Consider the following 15,660-nt stretch of genomic DNA (forward strand, 5'->3'; position numbering starts at 1 on the left):
CTTTTAAAAGTCCAAATATGGTGTTAATGAAAAAAGCAAAGGTGCCAAGACTAGCCCTTCTGAACTATTTCTGCATGAAACACACAATACAGCGCATGTAACTGCTACTTTGGATTGCCTAGCTGGTATTAAGAGGAAGTTGTTGTTTAAAAGCACTACACAATGCCAACAAAAATCTCATCTTCCACTGTAAAAAGCCTGAATGAAATGCTGAGGTTTGAGGAACATGTGCAGGGGGAGATGGACAGGCTACATTAAAAACTATTAGGGCTTTGGGTGCAATGATAACTACTTCTCTAGAATCTGTGGGAAATCTCTCCCCTTATTATTATAATAAATTACAGAAGTGAACACAACCTTGGCAGGAGGTGCTTGAACTACAGCCTAAGGGAAAAGAGGCCAGTATGTACTTAGAGAACAGACATGCCACAGGCAGCCCAAGTGCGAGTATCTCTTGCAACAACCACCCCGAGTACCTGCCCTGTCTGAAAGGCCAAGGGTTAGGACAGACCTTCCTTCTGCAAACAGGAAGACAGGACAGGAAAACAAACTGTTGTGTCAGTGGCCCTGCAGTGTCATCAAATCAAGGTATCAATGAAGACAAGTCAGCCTGGAGAGTTTCCTTGTTCTAATAATCTGCACTCGCTTGCTGACAGGTACAATAAAAAGACAAAGTGCAACACTGGCTCCAGCATTTACCTCCCATCAGCAGGAGGCAAGGACATCTTCCCCTCCTTCCCCTGCCCATTCCCTTCCACCAAGGATTATTTACTTTGCAATCTAGGGCTGTCCAGTGAGGGTGCACAGTGTAAACAGCATTTTTATAGTTTGGTCCTTGGTGTTCGGGGGACTAGGCTAGGGCACAAACACATTTTCCTATAACCTGCTCACTGATTCGAAAGAATGTTTTCATTCTTGATTGCAGGGGGATTTCCATATAGGCTTAACTGCTTTCATGAATCAGACCCTCAGATTGCCGTATCAGACACTATTCTAGCACGCAGGAAAAAAGGACTGTCGGAACTTGTAAAGGACTTACATGGGCAATAATCAGGCTCTGGACTACCTTGACTCACTCTACCTTGATAAGTAAAAGAACCACCCTTGTCACAACATTAATCGAGGCTCACTGAGTACAGAGCCCTGCTTTTTCATCTTTATCACTCAAACTGGAGCTGCGCTATACAAACTTCTCAATCCCTAGAGCAGCGGCATGCTACGGAAGGCTGGAGGAGTTCCAAAAAATTATATACAATCAGGTATGGACAAGGAAATGGGGAAAAAAGTTTCACTCATTAATATGACTTCGAGGATTCTCCTTTTGGCAGAGAGCTCCAGCTTGTCCTGGCATCCAGAGCCCACACTGCCAGAGAAGGAACGTGGATAAGAATGCTTAGCATGGCTGGAGGAAGGGAAGGTGACAGCGGTGTCACCTGCTCTGGGTGGGGCACAGTGGTCCAAACCACGTGCAGTGATGAATCAAGACAAGCACGTACAAATCATTCTGTCTTGCCTTCTGGCTTTGACACCCGAGATACCAGGGCCCTGGGAGGTGCTCTGGTGCAAGATGTCATTCATTCAAAAGGAAAGGCCATGAATTCTAAGTAGAAAACAGGAAAATCTCCAGAATATGAGTTCCTGTGTTCTAACAAGAAGAAAAATTAAGCAGGTGCAGCAGGAAGTGAAAGATGAAGATTTGATTTAGTTATGCATAGCACAGATGAGAAGCAAGACCGTATGTATTCAGGTAGAAGCAGATGGGAGAAAAGAAACATGTGGCACCTGCAACTCATGTATTACACACATACGCAAGGTTAGCACCTCATCCAGAGGCAGGGCTCTCTGTGTGGAATAAATTAAAAATGTTAGAACGGTATGGGCTGTCATCATAAGAAGGTGAGAGTCAAAGGGAGCTGAAGAAAAACCTTAAGTGAACAAGCAAGTCTGATTTATCCCATCGTTGCCCTCCACAATTTCTAGTCCCCTCCTCACTTCACATGCCCGTAGTGTGGCTGATACAATCACAGCACACCAGAGCTGCTCACACGTTTGCGAGGTTACACAAGGTCAGCTCAAGACGTAGGGCAACTCAGGTCAGTAAAGGATCCAGTTTTCAAGTGAACAGAGGTTTTAGTTCGAGTTGACCCTTACAGGAAAGAAAGAGCCCATAACAAGATTTAAGAAAGTACCTGGCATCACTAGGCTTCCTGGAAAACCAGGGGCTGAAAGGCATTTGGGAGAATGCCCATCTGTCTCCAGGTGAGAAGAGACAAGTTCTTTCAGAGCCCCAGTTATCTATGATTATTCACCTTTAATGAGTCCCTCCAGATCTCACTTCCTTACAGCTCCTTGCTTCTGACCTTATGGTATAAACTTTTGGTTACCAGAGTTTCCTCTAATGACATCCCCATGCTCTTTCTGAAGGCAGATGCTTTTTCCCTCTGCATTTCAAACGAATCCTTGCCATACCCTCCATCTGATGCAGAAGTCCCCGCTGTTTTATGTGCCTTCCCCTGAGCCTGCGCTGCCTTGGCTGGAAGATTAAGGTGCCCATTAACAAGGATCAAATCTCCGGGTCTAAGCATTAACCTAGTTGAATGCTGCACGTTCCAGAGCTGGACCGCGGTTCTCTCTGCCTCAGACCCGCTGTGTGACTTTGGGCAGGTCATTTCTCCCATCTGGCTTTCTTCATTTCCTGATCGGTAGAAAAGGGCAAGCCTCATTATCCCTTCCTATATAAAACATCCTGAGATCCACAGAAGACAAACCTTATTGAGAGCCAGGCGCTATTATTGTTGGAGCTCTGGTGCTAAACAGACACTGGCAAGAGACACAAAAGCAAAATGAATCCAAGGGCAAGGAAAGCAGAGCAATAAAGCACAAAAATTGAAGAAAGAAGAGGAAAAATCTAGTGAAAACCAGAATATAGCACTGGGGCACTGCTTCTGTGGTCTAAATATATATGGAAGGTTAACGGCATTTTGAAGCAGTGCTACAAATCCAGTTGCCCATCTTCTCAGCTTTTGTGTTTTGAGAGGTGACTCCAAATTGCTGCTCCTGCCTAACTCCACACATGGGAAAGACTTTTTGTATGGTTTGGCTTAAAAATGTATTGACTGACTGCAGCCATATAGCTCAAGTAGGCAAGGAGATGCTCTGTCACCTCTTGAGATCAGCCAAGAGTATCCTTCTTCCAGCTGGGAAAAGCAACCCGTAAGAAATGAAAAGCACAAGAAAGCTCAGATGCAGACCTGTAGGACAGTTAAGTGAACTTAACTACTATTTACATAACTGTGTATGTTGCGCTTTAAAAAGGAAGATCAGCACCAAATCGTAGCATCACCAAGAGATAACGGAGGCTCTGGAATAAACACAGTTACTGTGTTACTTTGCAATGCTACCGAGCAAGCAGCAATTGTGATCCATCTGTCAGCGTGTCCTTTGCTGCCACAGATCTTTGCTGCCGAGACAACTACCACGTTCTGCTCCTTTCCATTACGGAGGAGGCTGGGGTGTCCCTGTGATTCTTCTGTACACGCAGCTATGGTGTCCCTCTAACCAGCTTTCTTTATATCTCTTAGGCAAAGAGCAGCTTGTATCTTGGGATTAATATAAAAGAAGATAAAAATTCAAATTCTGCCTTTGCAGTTCCTAAGAAACCAATCACCTTTGCTTTCCAGAGAGCAGCAGAAGCTGAAAGTGTATGAATTGGCTTTTGAATGTTTGGAGAGAGAGCGCTACAAGATTGGCTGTGTCTGCAAAGAACGGGTTATGGTACGAACGCAGGGTCAGACGTTGCCTTTGGTGGATTTCTTTTCCCCTCGCTGTTTGAGGTTTCAGTACTATCTCTTTCTAAAACTGTCTGCAGCCTTGTTTCTCACTTAGAAGGATATTTTTATTTAAGCCTGTTTGATGAGTGATATGAACTGCCAGTCAATACTACATTTCACTCCCCCTCATTAACATTGTAAATTCATTTAGGACTCATTTAGATGCAGGATTAACAACCTGAGGACTAATCCACTCTTTATTCAGAGGACATATTCAGGATGAGCAGTCTTTCGTCTCACATCACTCAATTAGTTCGCAGGACCATCTCTTGGGAATAAAATGATATTTCTATCTCTCTGCTTGCAAAGGAACTGTTCAAGGTCAAGGCTGAGCTCTGGGAGACATCAGTCCTGGGCCCAGTTCCACTACAGCCTTTCTCTGCAACCTTGGTCACATACTTCTGCACTCTGCATCCATTTTCCCCAGTCTGCACATCTAGACAGGTCAGACTTAGAGAACAAACAGAAGATTGAAACTAGTGTTTCTGGTGGTTTAGTACATGTTTTATTTCACCACGGTTAAGGGGACACAGGCCACAGGCCACCTGCCAACACGGAAACTTGTTAAGCTGAAGTAACATATCTAATAAGTTTTCAGTTATGTGCTCCTACCCTTACTTACGCAAAGTGGTGTTTTATTTTGTGAGTATTCTTTTCCTGTGATGGCACTGTGATTAATACATTATTATCTATATTTCAGGGGCAAAGTCAAGCCCTCAGTTTTCAGATGAGCAAAATAACAAGAGAAAATATTGCTTTTCTTAAAGCACCAGTTATCAGTTAGAAAACTCTTGACACAGTCAGCAGTGATCTTGCAATATCTCAGTGACACTGTTTTCAGCTGCCCTGTACGTTTGCTAGAGAGATAAATAACATTTCTTGCAATTAACAAATGAAATGCCCTGTTGGAGCTTGGCTCTTACTTGCTGTCAGTAAATCATCTGCAGAACAGTTTCATCCACTGAGGGGAATGAAGATTAAATACATGCTCTGGCAAGTGTCACTTTCCACCAGAATATTTTCTTGAAGGCACTTTGTGTCTAATGATACATTGAGGACCTGTTCCTCTGAGTACAATAAATAAATACAAATAATTGCTGTAGAAAAGAACCTGACGGACAACCAGTGCCACTTCGGGCATAACTGATTGATGCTACTTATAATCAGTAACGCTCATAAAGCTGAGGACTCCTGTTCTGGACACGTGCTGCACATATCAGCTCAGCTCAACTCTGCCGTCCCACAACGACAGCGTTTTCAAAGCCCTAATGCAAATGGTTATTAATTGCTTGTATTGCAACATTACCAAGAAGCTGTAACCACAAATGAGGACCCTGCTGTGCCATGGATTGCAGAAAAATAAAAAGAAGGACATAACGCAGTACATCATACAGTGAGAAATCAAGGGCCAAATGACAGAGCTCCAGAAAATTCTCACCTTTAGTGGGAGCATAAAGAATGAAGGATTTAATACACTTTATTGTTGGTTACAGTTTCACGGACAAGCTTCTGACAGGCATTTAGTAGCGCAGGAAAAAAAGCATGGAAAAAATGTCTTTCTGGCACGCTATTTCTAATCCTAATTGAATTCTATTTTTTTGGGGGATATAATTGTTCCAGTATGGGTCCCTGAGACAGACAACAGTGACAAGACAACCACAGCACCACATATCTGTGACTCCAACTAATAATTCTGTAGGAAGTTTCCAAACCAGACTGTTTCCTTAAAATCCTGCATTTTCTCTCTGGCTAGTCCTCTCAACTCTTCATAAAGATCAAATTGTGCTATTATAACTATCTGAGAATGCTACTCAATGTCATCAAATCCAGCCTGTTGACAAAGGCTCTAAAGCACCTTGGGACTTGAGGCCAGGAAAGCTGGGTTTGTCCTGGGGTGTTAGAGCTCTGTCTGCAGATGTTGCAATATTAAAATGTCTACTGCATTAAAAGGACATCGCAATTGCAATAATCCTTCTCCCTTAAACACAAGGAGTGAAATCTCCGAAGCTAACAGCTCCAAAATCATCGGGCTATTGTTACTCCATGAGTCACCATGAATGCAATGATTGTTAGCCTTTCCCGCAGTTTGCATCCTCAGGTACTTGTCCTGATGAGTTTTACATTTTCATGCCACACTGTATTCCCAATTACTGAACATTCAACAGATTCTCTGTAGAGCACATGAAGGACATCATACATCACACTTATTACCAACCTACAGAGAGTTAAGCAAAGTAAGAACAACAGGAGCCTGCTGTTGGTTCATTACGAGTGTTCTGACCTAGAGGAAGAAGCCATCTCCTTTTTTAATTTAGTCGGCATAAACAGTATCATTAGGTTTGTTTGCTTTTAGCCCATTCTGCATCTAAGTCATTCTGAACCCTGAACTCATGCTCACCAGCAAATCAAAACCAAAAAGCCCTTCATGTGCACTCACCTTCCTAGTAGGAGAATATTTCAAAAGCAATGTGCCCAAGGGCCATAACTGAAGAAATTTGAAAGCGCCCTTCTTAGAAGAGAAAGGTTGCAAAAAGCAAGGAAACAAATACTCTCACCTGTCTGCAATAAGCCAGCCCCGCTGTCTTTGACTCCGAAGTGTTGCTGGATGTCTAGTAACACACCTACAAGGAAAACAGAGAGAAGGAACTCAGTGCCTTCAGCCTTTGAAAAGCATACAACACAAACCTTTTGTGAAAAATTCCAGTAGTTTAGACACATAACTTCTAAAGTTTTCACACTGGCTTTTTTTCTGTATGTGCACACACAATAATTCTGCTCATCCCTGCAGGTCATGGGAATCAACTAAGTGCCAACCTGAACTTGCTCATCATAAATATCTCGGCTTTTGGAACTGCCAGGATCACACTAAATGACAAACACAAAGAGATAAAAGACCCAAGAGATAACTATTCCCAGAAAACATCTGGGACAATGCCAAGAAAACAGCTATAAATTAATGGTATTAAAGCAAAACAGATACAGAGAAGGAAGGTTAAAGCAAGAAAGCTCATTTGTCGTATTCCATATTACTTGTACATCACCATTTACTCAGGGCAGCATTCAGTTTGGCTTTTAGAGCACCAATATTGGCCCGGTAATATTAGTTCAACCTCCTACAGCAATCCTCCGTTCCACAATCTATCAGACTGTTCAGCCCCGAGCAGGGAAGGCTCAGGGTGGGGAAGAGTGTGAATCTTATCCATGTCTATCACTGCCTGAAAGGAGGGGGGTAAAGAAGCAGTTGGTACAGACAGACTCATGGCAAATTCATTCCTTCTAAACTAACAGGTGCACAAGGGTCAAGAGGAAGCCAATAGCCTGTGCAAGAAGCAAAATGGCACAAACCACTGTCCTGCCACGGGACACCAAAAGGATCGATTCAGTGATGGAAAAAGTGAGATGAAGAGCTGTAGCGCTGCATTATTAAAACTGTCCGAGGAGGCAGATCCTTTGAGCAGGGGGGTTGGACTAGATTATCTCCACAGGTCCCTTCCAGTCTCCACCACTCTGGGATTTTGTGCTCCCAGTCCCATGATGGAACACACACAGATGTCCAGAGCTCCCTCCACCACCCTGAAAGGGGCCAGTCCTGCCCACAGCAGCGTATTCCCAGCCACACCAGGATGCCTAAGAGGCACGTTAAACCACCAAACACTATGAGGAGCAGGAGCCTGGGATGTGATGGAAAACATAGCCTCAGAAAGAAGACTTTTTTTTGATTTGCATCAGAAACCAGAACAGCAAGTACACAGGATTATAATGGTGCTTACACAATGAAGCAGAGGAGGTCCTCCCCAGTTCATTACAAAGAAATTATCTGTCCAGTGACAATGGCTTTACACTTCCACAGTGTTTTTTTTCCCACAAGAAATCACAATGTGTTTTACAAGCTTTAGCTATTGCAGCCACAAATGAAATCCATTTAGGACACTGAAGTGTAGCCACCTTGGATTAAGCCTACAACTTCATTCTGGTGGTGGAGAGGGAGCAGGTTCTGGGGATGGTCAATGAAACAGGACAGTATAGAACCACAATTATAAGTCTTGTGTGAGCTTGGAAGAATGTCTGAGATTATTAATAGAGATCTACATGTGTAATTGGCATGGATTTCCTACTCCCAGTCTATTCTATATTCTCTTTGGGCTACAGGTGTTTTGAGATGGGATTTAGAAGATTAAATTAGAGGCAGCTGCAACCAGATGATGCAACACGTGTGTGAACGGACAGGAGTTTCACTCCGCTCAGCACACTCACGTGGGCAGACAATTCTCTCTTAAATTTCCTCAGCTCTGTTTCCACCTCGCCATGGCAATGAATCACCACAGACTTTAATAAGCTTTAGGGATACAATTAAGCAATGATAGACTAGGGGAGAAGACAGGAAAATGATAGAGCTTTTGACTTTCTCTTCTGCTTCGAGATGAGGGGAAGGCAGAGACAGCTGGAGTCAGGCTCCAGACAATGACCATGTTCCTTGTAGAGATGTGCTCCCATGGCACCTGATGCTATCTAAAAAAGGGAGGCTGCCCCATGAGGCTGACAAGGCCTTTCTTGGATTAAAATTCATACCTATGTCCCAGGAAGATCTCAAAATAGCCATGGGCAGCAAACAGGCACCACTCTTCCTGAGACAGCCTCTCAGCAGGGCTGGTGGCTATGGGACATCTTCATGATTACATGGCACAAGTTAATGCTCTCACCTATTATTTCTTAAGTACATTTGGCATTTTCAGGACTGAACAAACATACAGGAAAGATGGTGCCAACCTTCCATAGTATCTTCCTAGCTGAACCAGACACTGTTAATGCTGATGTAGAGCTTGGAACTCATTGAGATGAAACACGAGCAGCACCTGGCCAGGAGCGCTGATCAAGATGGGCACAGAGATAGGACTGACTGGGAGACCCAGCCAGAGGAATGACTGGTTACTGCAGCCCTATCAAGGTTATTTTACCAGGCCTGCCATGCTAGTGTTGAAGTACCTGACAAAAACACCAAGGCAGTCATCAGATTTTTGTGGGCACTGGGCATGAAGAGGACTTTTAAGAGCAATTTGGAGGATAAAAGGTCTTTGGGTGTTGACTGTTAGATAGGGAAGGAATGTCAAGTAAATCGAGGAGTGTGGCCAACCTCATCTGTTTACAGCATTACAAGGTTTCTAGGATCTAGTTAGCGCAGGATCCAGAGCACTGGTGCCACTTTTAAAGGCCATTTCACAAACAGTCAATAAAAACACCTAATTCTGAGGTTTTTGGAATGCAGGACCATGTTTAATGGCCTAAGTTATCTCTGATTTCGGGGAAATGCCATGGGAAAGGAAAATTTTCCTCTAAGTACATGGTTCAGGCTTCAAACAGGGAGGTAGGTGGTACTCATCACGCATGAGGCAAATGCTTGCCTAGATAGGCTTTGTGTTCCTGGCCAGAGCTACAACAAAACAGAAATTGCAGGACTGGAAGGCCACCTGGTATGGGGTAAAAAGATGCTCTGAACAGAAGGTCATCTTAGTACAGACGTTTCTTGTGTTAACCATCATTTTCAGAACTCCTCCATAGCAGATCTAGTGTGCAGAGTATCTTGGTTCTGCTTTATATTTAAAAGAAACATGGGCTCTTCACCTAATTACTGCCACCTGTATATATGAATAAAGAGTCGCCATGGTAAGAAACAGTGTTCATAAGCTAAGCCACAATAAAATCACAATTTCAAAGCCAAAAAGTATTAGAGCTTCCCTGGGTGAGCCCCATTTTCCACTTACCAAAACAAAACAGCAGATTTGATTTCAAACTGCTTCCAAGGCAGGTGCAAAATACAGAGCTAAGCTGTGCACTGAGCACAAAGCTACAGACACAAAGCCACAGGTTTTCAGCTCACCAAGCCTTGCTTTGGAAATGCCAATGCACATTCTTCAAACACGGTGCGTGTGCTCTAATACCACTGGCCAACAGAACTACTTACTTTAAAAGCATGTGCATTTTTAAAGGTATCTTTTCATGGGGAAATATTACGGTGCTTGAAAGGAAGCAGCACACTGCTCTGCACATGATGCAGGCTGGACACTGATAGTGATTGTGTCCCTCCCACCCCAATGCAGCCCAGGACCTGCACCCCCCTCTTTGGGGAAGCCTCAAAGGAGATGGAGGAGAACCCAGTCTCACCCAAGCCCAGTTTCACCCATTCTCTTGGCTCCCAAAGATCCAGAGCACACTCCGCACTAACAACTCTTTTTCCTCCATTCCCTGTTGCTACCCACCTCTCCATCCTTAGAAAGGCATTTTCCTTCCAGGCTGTGCTCCCTGGATCTTCCAGGACCAGCACCCTCAGATGGAGGGAACTAAGCAGGGACAGCCAAGCCCTGGCCTCCTACCATTAAAGGTACAAACCACCTTCCTATCATCGGGCTCTTCCTTGTGCTTGCAGCCATATTCAACCTGCTTCAAATAATACTTCAGGAGACATAGGAGTGGTGTACACACATGTCTGTTCAGAGACATGTGAAAAGATTAGGTGGGGAGAAGTTTATTCTGAGGTCTCTGTGATTGTATCTTCACTGCAAGCCCAAGGTGTGACTGCAGTTCACACACACATCTCCAAGCTTCAAACCAGCCGGCTTCACATCAGCCACCCACTAGTTATTAAACACCAGCTTCACTATTTGGACCCAATTTAAATGCTCAGGTGCAGAAAACCACCATGGTAGCCCTGCTGATATTTGTACCTCAAGATTAATTCCCACTGCGACCAGAGCTAGCAAATCTACAACTAAAGTCCAATAGCACCTTCTCTGGATTGCCATGGAAGCATTCCCTGTCTTACATGCAAACAGAAGCAAGCCTGCTCTTTAAATATTGCTAAATAAGTGGTGATACTGTGCTTGAAAATACAGACAGGAGCTTCCTTAGGACGCACACACAGACTTTTCTCCTGCAAAACTGATTTCCATGGTTGTATGACATGACAGTAGGCATCTGTGAAAAAGTCTTTGGTTTTGAAATAGTGTTGCAGCATCAAAAAGAAACAAACAAAACAAAATGAGTAGCCAGCCTAATCAAAACAAGGGTTTCCTAAGATCTGCTCATGCAAGAAACTGGCATGCAACAAACCTGTGACCTAGAAAGCCTTGAAAAGAAGCTGCCACCACCCACAGTGCCATGTTTAGAAAGGGGCTTCCCTGAGTAATAAAGCACAACGAGCTGGGGTCTCGGTGCACAACACTGCAGTTGTTCCCAGGCCATGAAACAGCTGCTTAAAAACCCGTTAACAAAACCCCAGGATGGGCAAGTGTGAGAGCCCAAAGCCTCCGGACACCCGGAGCCTCCCACTGCCCACATGTGCCAAACGGTGCCGGGGTGAGGGCTCATGGCAGAGCCTGTGTTGGAAACCGAGAAAAACCCACCGAGACACACACGAGGATGTGCTGTGTGCCCTCTTTACCCATTTTCAGGGAGCTTTCATTAGGAAAGGTGCTTCCCCTCAGCCAAGCACATTGCTTCTTGGGAAATGAAATAAAACCCAATATTATCCTTGCACCACCTGTCACACCCACTTATTCCATTCAATGTTTTTATCATTATTGTAATATCAGTGGGGAAGTATCTGAGCTATTCATTCATTCCCAAAGGCTATTGGCTTACCTGCATGGCATGTCACAAGTAATTAATAATTAGGAAAAAAAAAATAAGGAATCCAATTAACCAAGGGCTTAGAGAAGAAAATATATTAAAAAATGACGTCTCCTTCTCTTTCTGGCAGCGGCTAGGTAATAATAAATGACGGTTCCTCTAATACAGCTATAAATCCACTGTAATGTTGTATGCAAAGCACAAACTTGTCTGCAAGCATGGGAGGGGATAAAAAAATGTTCATCAGGTGTAGAATCAATTAGCACAAGGCATCATTAACACAGGGTCAGGGCGTCTGGGGAAGGCAGCACAGGACAGCTAGTCCTGCTCGGATTTAAAACAAAAAAACAAAACAAAAAATCAAAACAAATAGGAATTTGAATGCAACCATGGCTGCCAAATGCTGGGTGCCTCACTGGCAAAACCACACCCTAATCAAATCCCTCATCTTCTTAATTATAGTGTAGGGCTGTTCCCAGGACTATGGCTGGGAAGGAAGCCCTTGTCTAATGGGGAACATGGGATAGTCAGCCAACATGAGCCCAAGAGCTTAAATAAATTCCAAAAAACTGAAGATTTTCCACTTATGATGCAATGCAACAACAGGTCTCACCAGTAAAACTGCAAAATGACGTGGGTTAAATCTGAGACTAAGCTCACAGCGTCACTTCCCCCTTATTTCCACCTCTGCCATACAGCTCCCTATTAAAGAGATCTTTAATTTTATCCCTGCCTCATCTCACTTTAAGACTCCTGCCTTGGCCCAGTTTAATCAGCTGTGCAATTCCCACAAGCCAAGGGAAGACTCCAATTACAGACAAATGACATGATTTGGATAAAAGGGCAGGATAAAATGAATGGGCACCTAGACCTGAATTTGAAACAAACTCATTCATTGGGACTTGGAAAGATTCCTTTATGTGGAATGGTAAAATCAGAAGTTTTAAGCAACCGACAGAAACATAGGTAGTAGCTAAGGTTTATACTGGTCATTTAAAATGACAGGGAACATTAGGAGCTTTCAGCCACAGCTGGCCAGATCCTGCTCCCATACCCAGCACATCAATCTCGGGACTCAGTTCAGACCCTCTTCCTAGTTTTCAGCTCACACAAACCAGGCAAGGCACGCTGAGCACTGCTGTACCTGCTCAACGCAGAACAGAACAGGCTTTAGCGAGGGAAAATGTAAAAGCGGCCTTGACAGATTTTCAGATCAAAGAGCAGAGCCTCAAAAAACAAGAACATTATTATTTCACACATTCAAATCTTAGAAAATTCAGAGACTCCCCCCATTTACACTCTCCTTACGTGTGCTATGGCAGAGAAAAGTGGTCCTGCTAGCAAAGCTCTAGTTCTCTCCTGGTTTTCTAATGTTTACCAAAGATTAACTAGTCTAGCTAATCATGCAACGAAACGTATCTCAGAGACTTTGTATGTGAACTCATTAAAATAAATAAAAACAGTGTAGATAATGATGGAGCAAATCAAGTGCACACAAATCCAGCCAGTGAGTCACCACTCCCTTGTTTTCCTTATTGGAAAACTTGGCGTATCACCATACCGGAGTGAGGCTGAGTCAGGAAACCGGCAGGAGCCACAAATTGCAAGGAAATTAAAATAAGTATCTACAAAATCTCTTTTTTTTTTTTAGACATTTTGGAGATTTTTGCTGGCTTTGTACAGATGTGGCTATGGACTTCACAGCTCTATTCTCATGCTTTTCTGGCTAGACAAAAGTCAATAAAGAGTCACTTATGTGTTTTTCTAGAGAGGATAAAATGATTAGACTCTTGTTCTCAGAATCAATTTGATGCCTTTACTTTTACACCTTCTTGCATATATTTTAACCAAACACATTTGCAGGATACTACCTTATTCTACTGAATGCTCGATAACTTCTTGTCTAATAAGTGGGCAGGTATCACTTGCTTAGAACCAGCCACAGTACATGCAAATATTTTAACAGTACTAACCTGAGAACTAATGGCATGCATGATATGAGGGTAACAGCTCTCAGCCTAATTCTGCGCAAGCACAACCTCTAGCTGGTCACTTCGTCACCTCCCTCATTCACACAGACCACAAGAACTTGCACTGTTATTTTCAGACATATCCTCTGTTGGATTTGAGGCTTTTCAGACAGGCACCAAAAAGCCTGTGCGATCGGGTGCACCTTCTACGCACCAGCAGCTACGTGTCTGGGGCTGCCGCTACATCGCATTTCAAGATTGTGAAGGCTAACAGAAGAAATCCTCTATGTTCTCTAACATCACACTCTAGCGAGTGAGGATTTTTTACCCACTCCCTTCCCTTTCATAGCCACACAGACTTTTGTGACATGGAAGACTAAGATAAGAGTGAACAACTGGGGCAATTAGTGACTGATGGTTTACAGCAGATGACAGCTAATTTCTCCAGTTAAGAAGATTTCTATCAAATCTGTAGAAATATGCACTCGGATTGGACATCCTTCCAAGTGACTGCACCTCATTTCTCATTTGCATTTTGCTTCTGCTTAGCAATGCCTCAAAGCTATTTTGGAACATCACAAGCTGTCCAGGGCATGATGTTATCATTGGATGTAATCGTAAAGAGCTTCCTATTCTTTTGTACTACAAAGAATGTTTTATAAAATGCAAGGGAGATGCCATATCAGAGGTTCCTGCACAGAGTGGCCTGTAGAAGAACTGCAGCCGGGTGGTAAAGATGCTTGGCAGAGAATGTCGGGAACATTCTGGGCAGGTTTCTACTGCACGGAACCACCAGTTTCTTAGTAGAAGCACAACTAATCTACTGCTGTGGCCCTGGGTTAATAAAAAGCTCTGGTAATCAACTTCATACCAGTGAAGGGGTATATGGGCACATCTCCAGTGCTCCTGCCAAGCTGCATGCTGATTTTTAAAAGCAGCTTTGCAATGCTAACGTCCACAACACAAATCTCCCTCTGGGACCTAGATCTGGAGATGATCATATGCCTTTAAGTGCTAAAGCAGGAAAAAGTGGAATTACCTATACCATATCCTCCACAGATGAAAAAGTGGCTAAAACTGTAATCCCAACTTGGTGCTGCAGCCCACTGCTGAGACAGGAAATCTGGGAGAAGGAAGGAGGAGAAGGAAGGAGGAGAAGGAAGGAGGAGAAGGAAGGAGGAGAAGGAAGGAGGAGAAGGAAGGAGGAGAAGGAAGGAGGAGAAGGAAGGAGGAGAAGGAAGGAGGAGAAGGAAGGAGGAGAAGGAAGGAGGAGAAGGAAGGAGGAGAAGGAAGGAGGAGAAGGAAGGAGGAGAAGGAAGGAGGAGAAGGAAGGAGGAGAAGGAAGGAGGAGAAGGAAGGAGGAGAAGGAAGGAGGAGAAGGAAGGAGGAGAAGGAAGGAGGAGAAGGAAGGAGGAGAAGGAAGGAGGAGAAGGAAGGAGGAGAAGGAAGGAGGAGAAGGAAGGAGGAGAAGGAAGGAGGAGAAGGAAGGAGGAGAAGGAAGGAGGAGAAGGAAGGAGGAGAAGGAAGGAGGAGAAGGAAGGAGGAGAAGGAAGGAGGAGAAGGAAGGAGGAGAAGGAAGGAGGAGAAGGAAGGAGGAGAAGGAAGGAGGAGAAGGAAGGAGGAGAAGGAAGGAGGAGAAGGAAGGAGGAGAAGGAAGGAGGAGAAGGAAGGAGGAGAAGGAAGGAGGAGAAGGAAGGAGGAGAAGGAAGGAGGAGAAGGAAGGAGGAGAAGGAAGGAGGAGAAGGAAGGAGGAGAAGGAAGGAGGAGAAGGAAGGAGGAGAAGGAAGGAGGAGAAGGAAGGAGGAGAAGGAAGGAGGAGAAGGAAGGAGGAGAAGGAAGGAGGAGAAGGAAGGAGGAGAAGGAAGGAGGAGAAGGAAGGAGGAGAAGGAAGGAGGAGAAGGAAGGAGGAGAAGGAAGGAGGAGAAGGAAGGAGGAGAAGGAAGGAGGAGAAGGAAGGAGGAGAAGGAAGGAGGAGAAGGAAGGAGGAGAAGGAAGGAGGAGAAGGAAGGAGGAGAAGGAAGGAGGAGAAGGAAGGAGGAGAAGGAAGGAGGAGAAGGAAGGAGGAGAAGGAAGGAGGAGAAGGAAGGAGGAGAAGGAAGGAGGAGAAGGAAGGAGGAGAAGGAAGGAGGAGAAGGAAGGAGGAGAAGGAAGGAGGAGAAGGAAGGAGGAGAAGGAAGGAGGAGAAGGAAGGAGGAGAAGGAAGGAGGAGAAGGAAGGAGGAGAAGGAAGGAGGAGAA

General features: G+C 44.3%; 1 protein-coding gene across 3 annotated transcripts in view; it reads right to left on the bottom strand.

Moving 5' to 3' along the window:
• The window catches only part of SPNS2 (SPNS lysolipid transporter 2, sphingosine-1-phosphate), a 122,582-nt gene that overhangs the window by 81,896 nt on the left and 25,026 nt on the right, over nucleotides 1-15,660 (bottom strand). For all 3 annotated transcript variants that reach the window (XR_011741902.1, XR_011741901.1, XM_065853414.2), the window contains exon 2: nucleotides 6,386-6,451. Coding sequence is in view for 1 of the 3 variants with exons in the window: in XM_065853414.2 (XP_065709486.1) it covers nucleotides 6,386-6,451 (66 nt within the window). In the remaining 2 variants the exon portion in view is untranslated. The remainder of the gene's footprint in view (nucleotides 1-6,385; nucleotides 6,452-15,660) is intronic.

The sequence above is a fragment of the Patagioenas fasciata genome, chromosome 19, assembly GCF_037038585.1.
Source record: "Patagioenas fasciata isolate bPatFas1 chromosome 19, bPatFas1.hap1, whole genome shotgun sequence".
In the NCBI taxonomy this organism is placed as follows: domain Eukaryota; kingdom Metazoa; phylum Chordata; class Aves; order Columbiformes; family Columbidae; genus Patagioenas; species Patagioenas fasciata.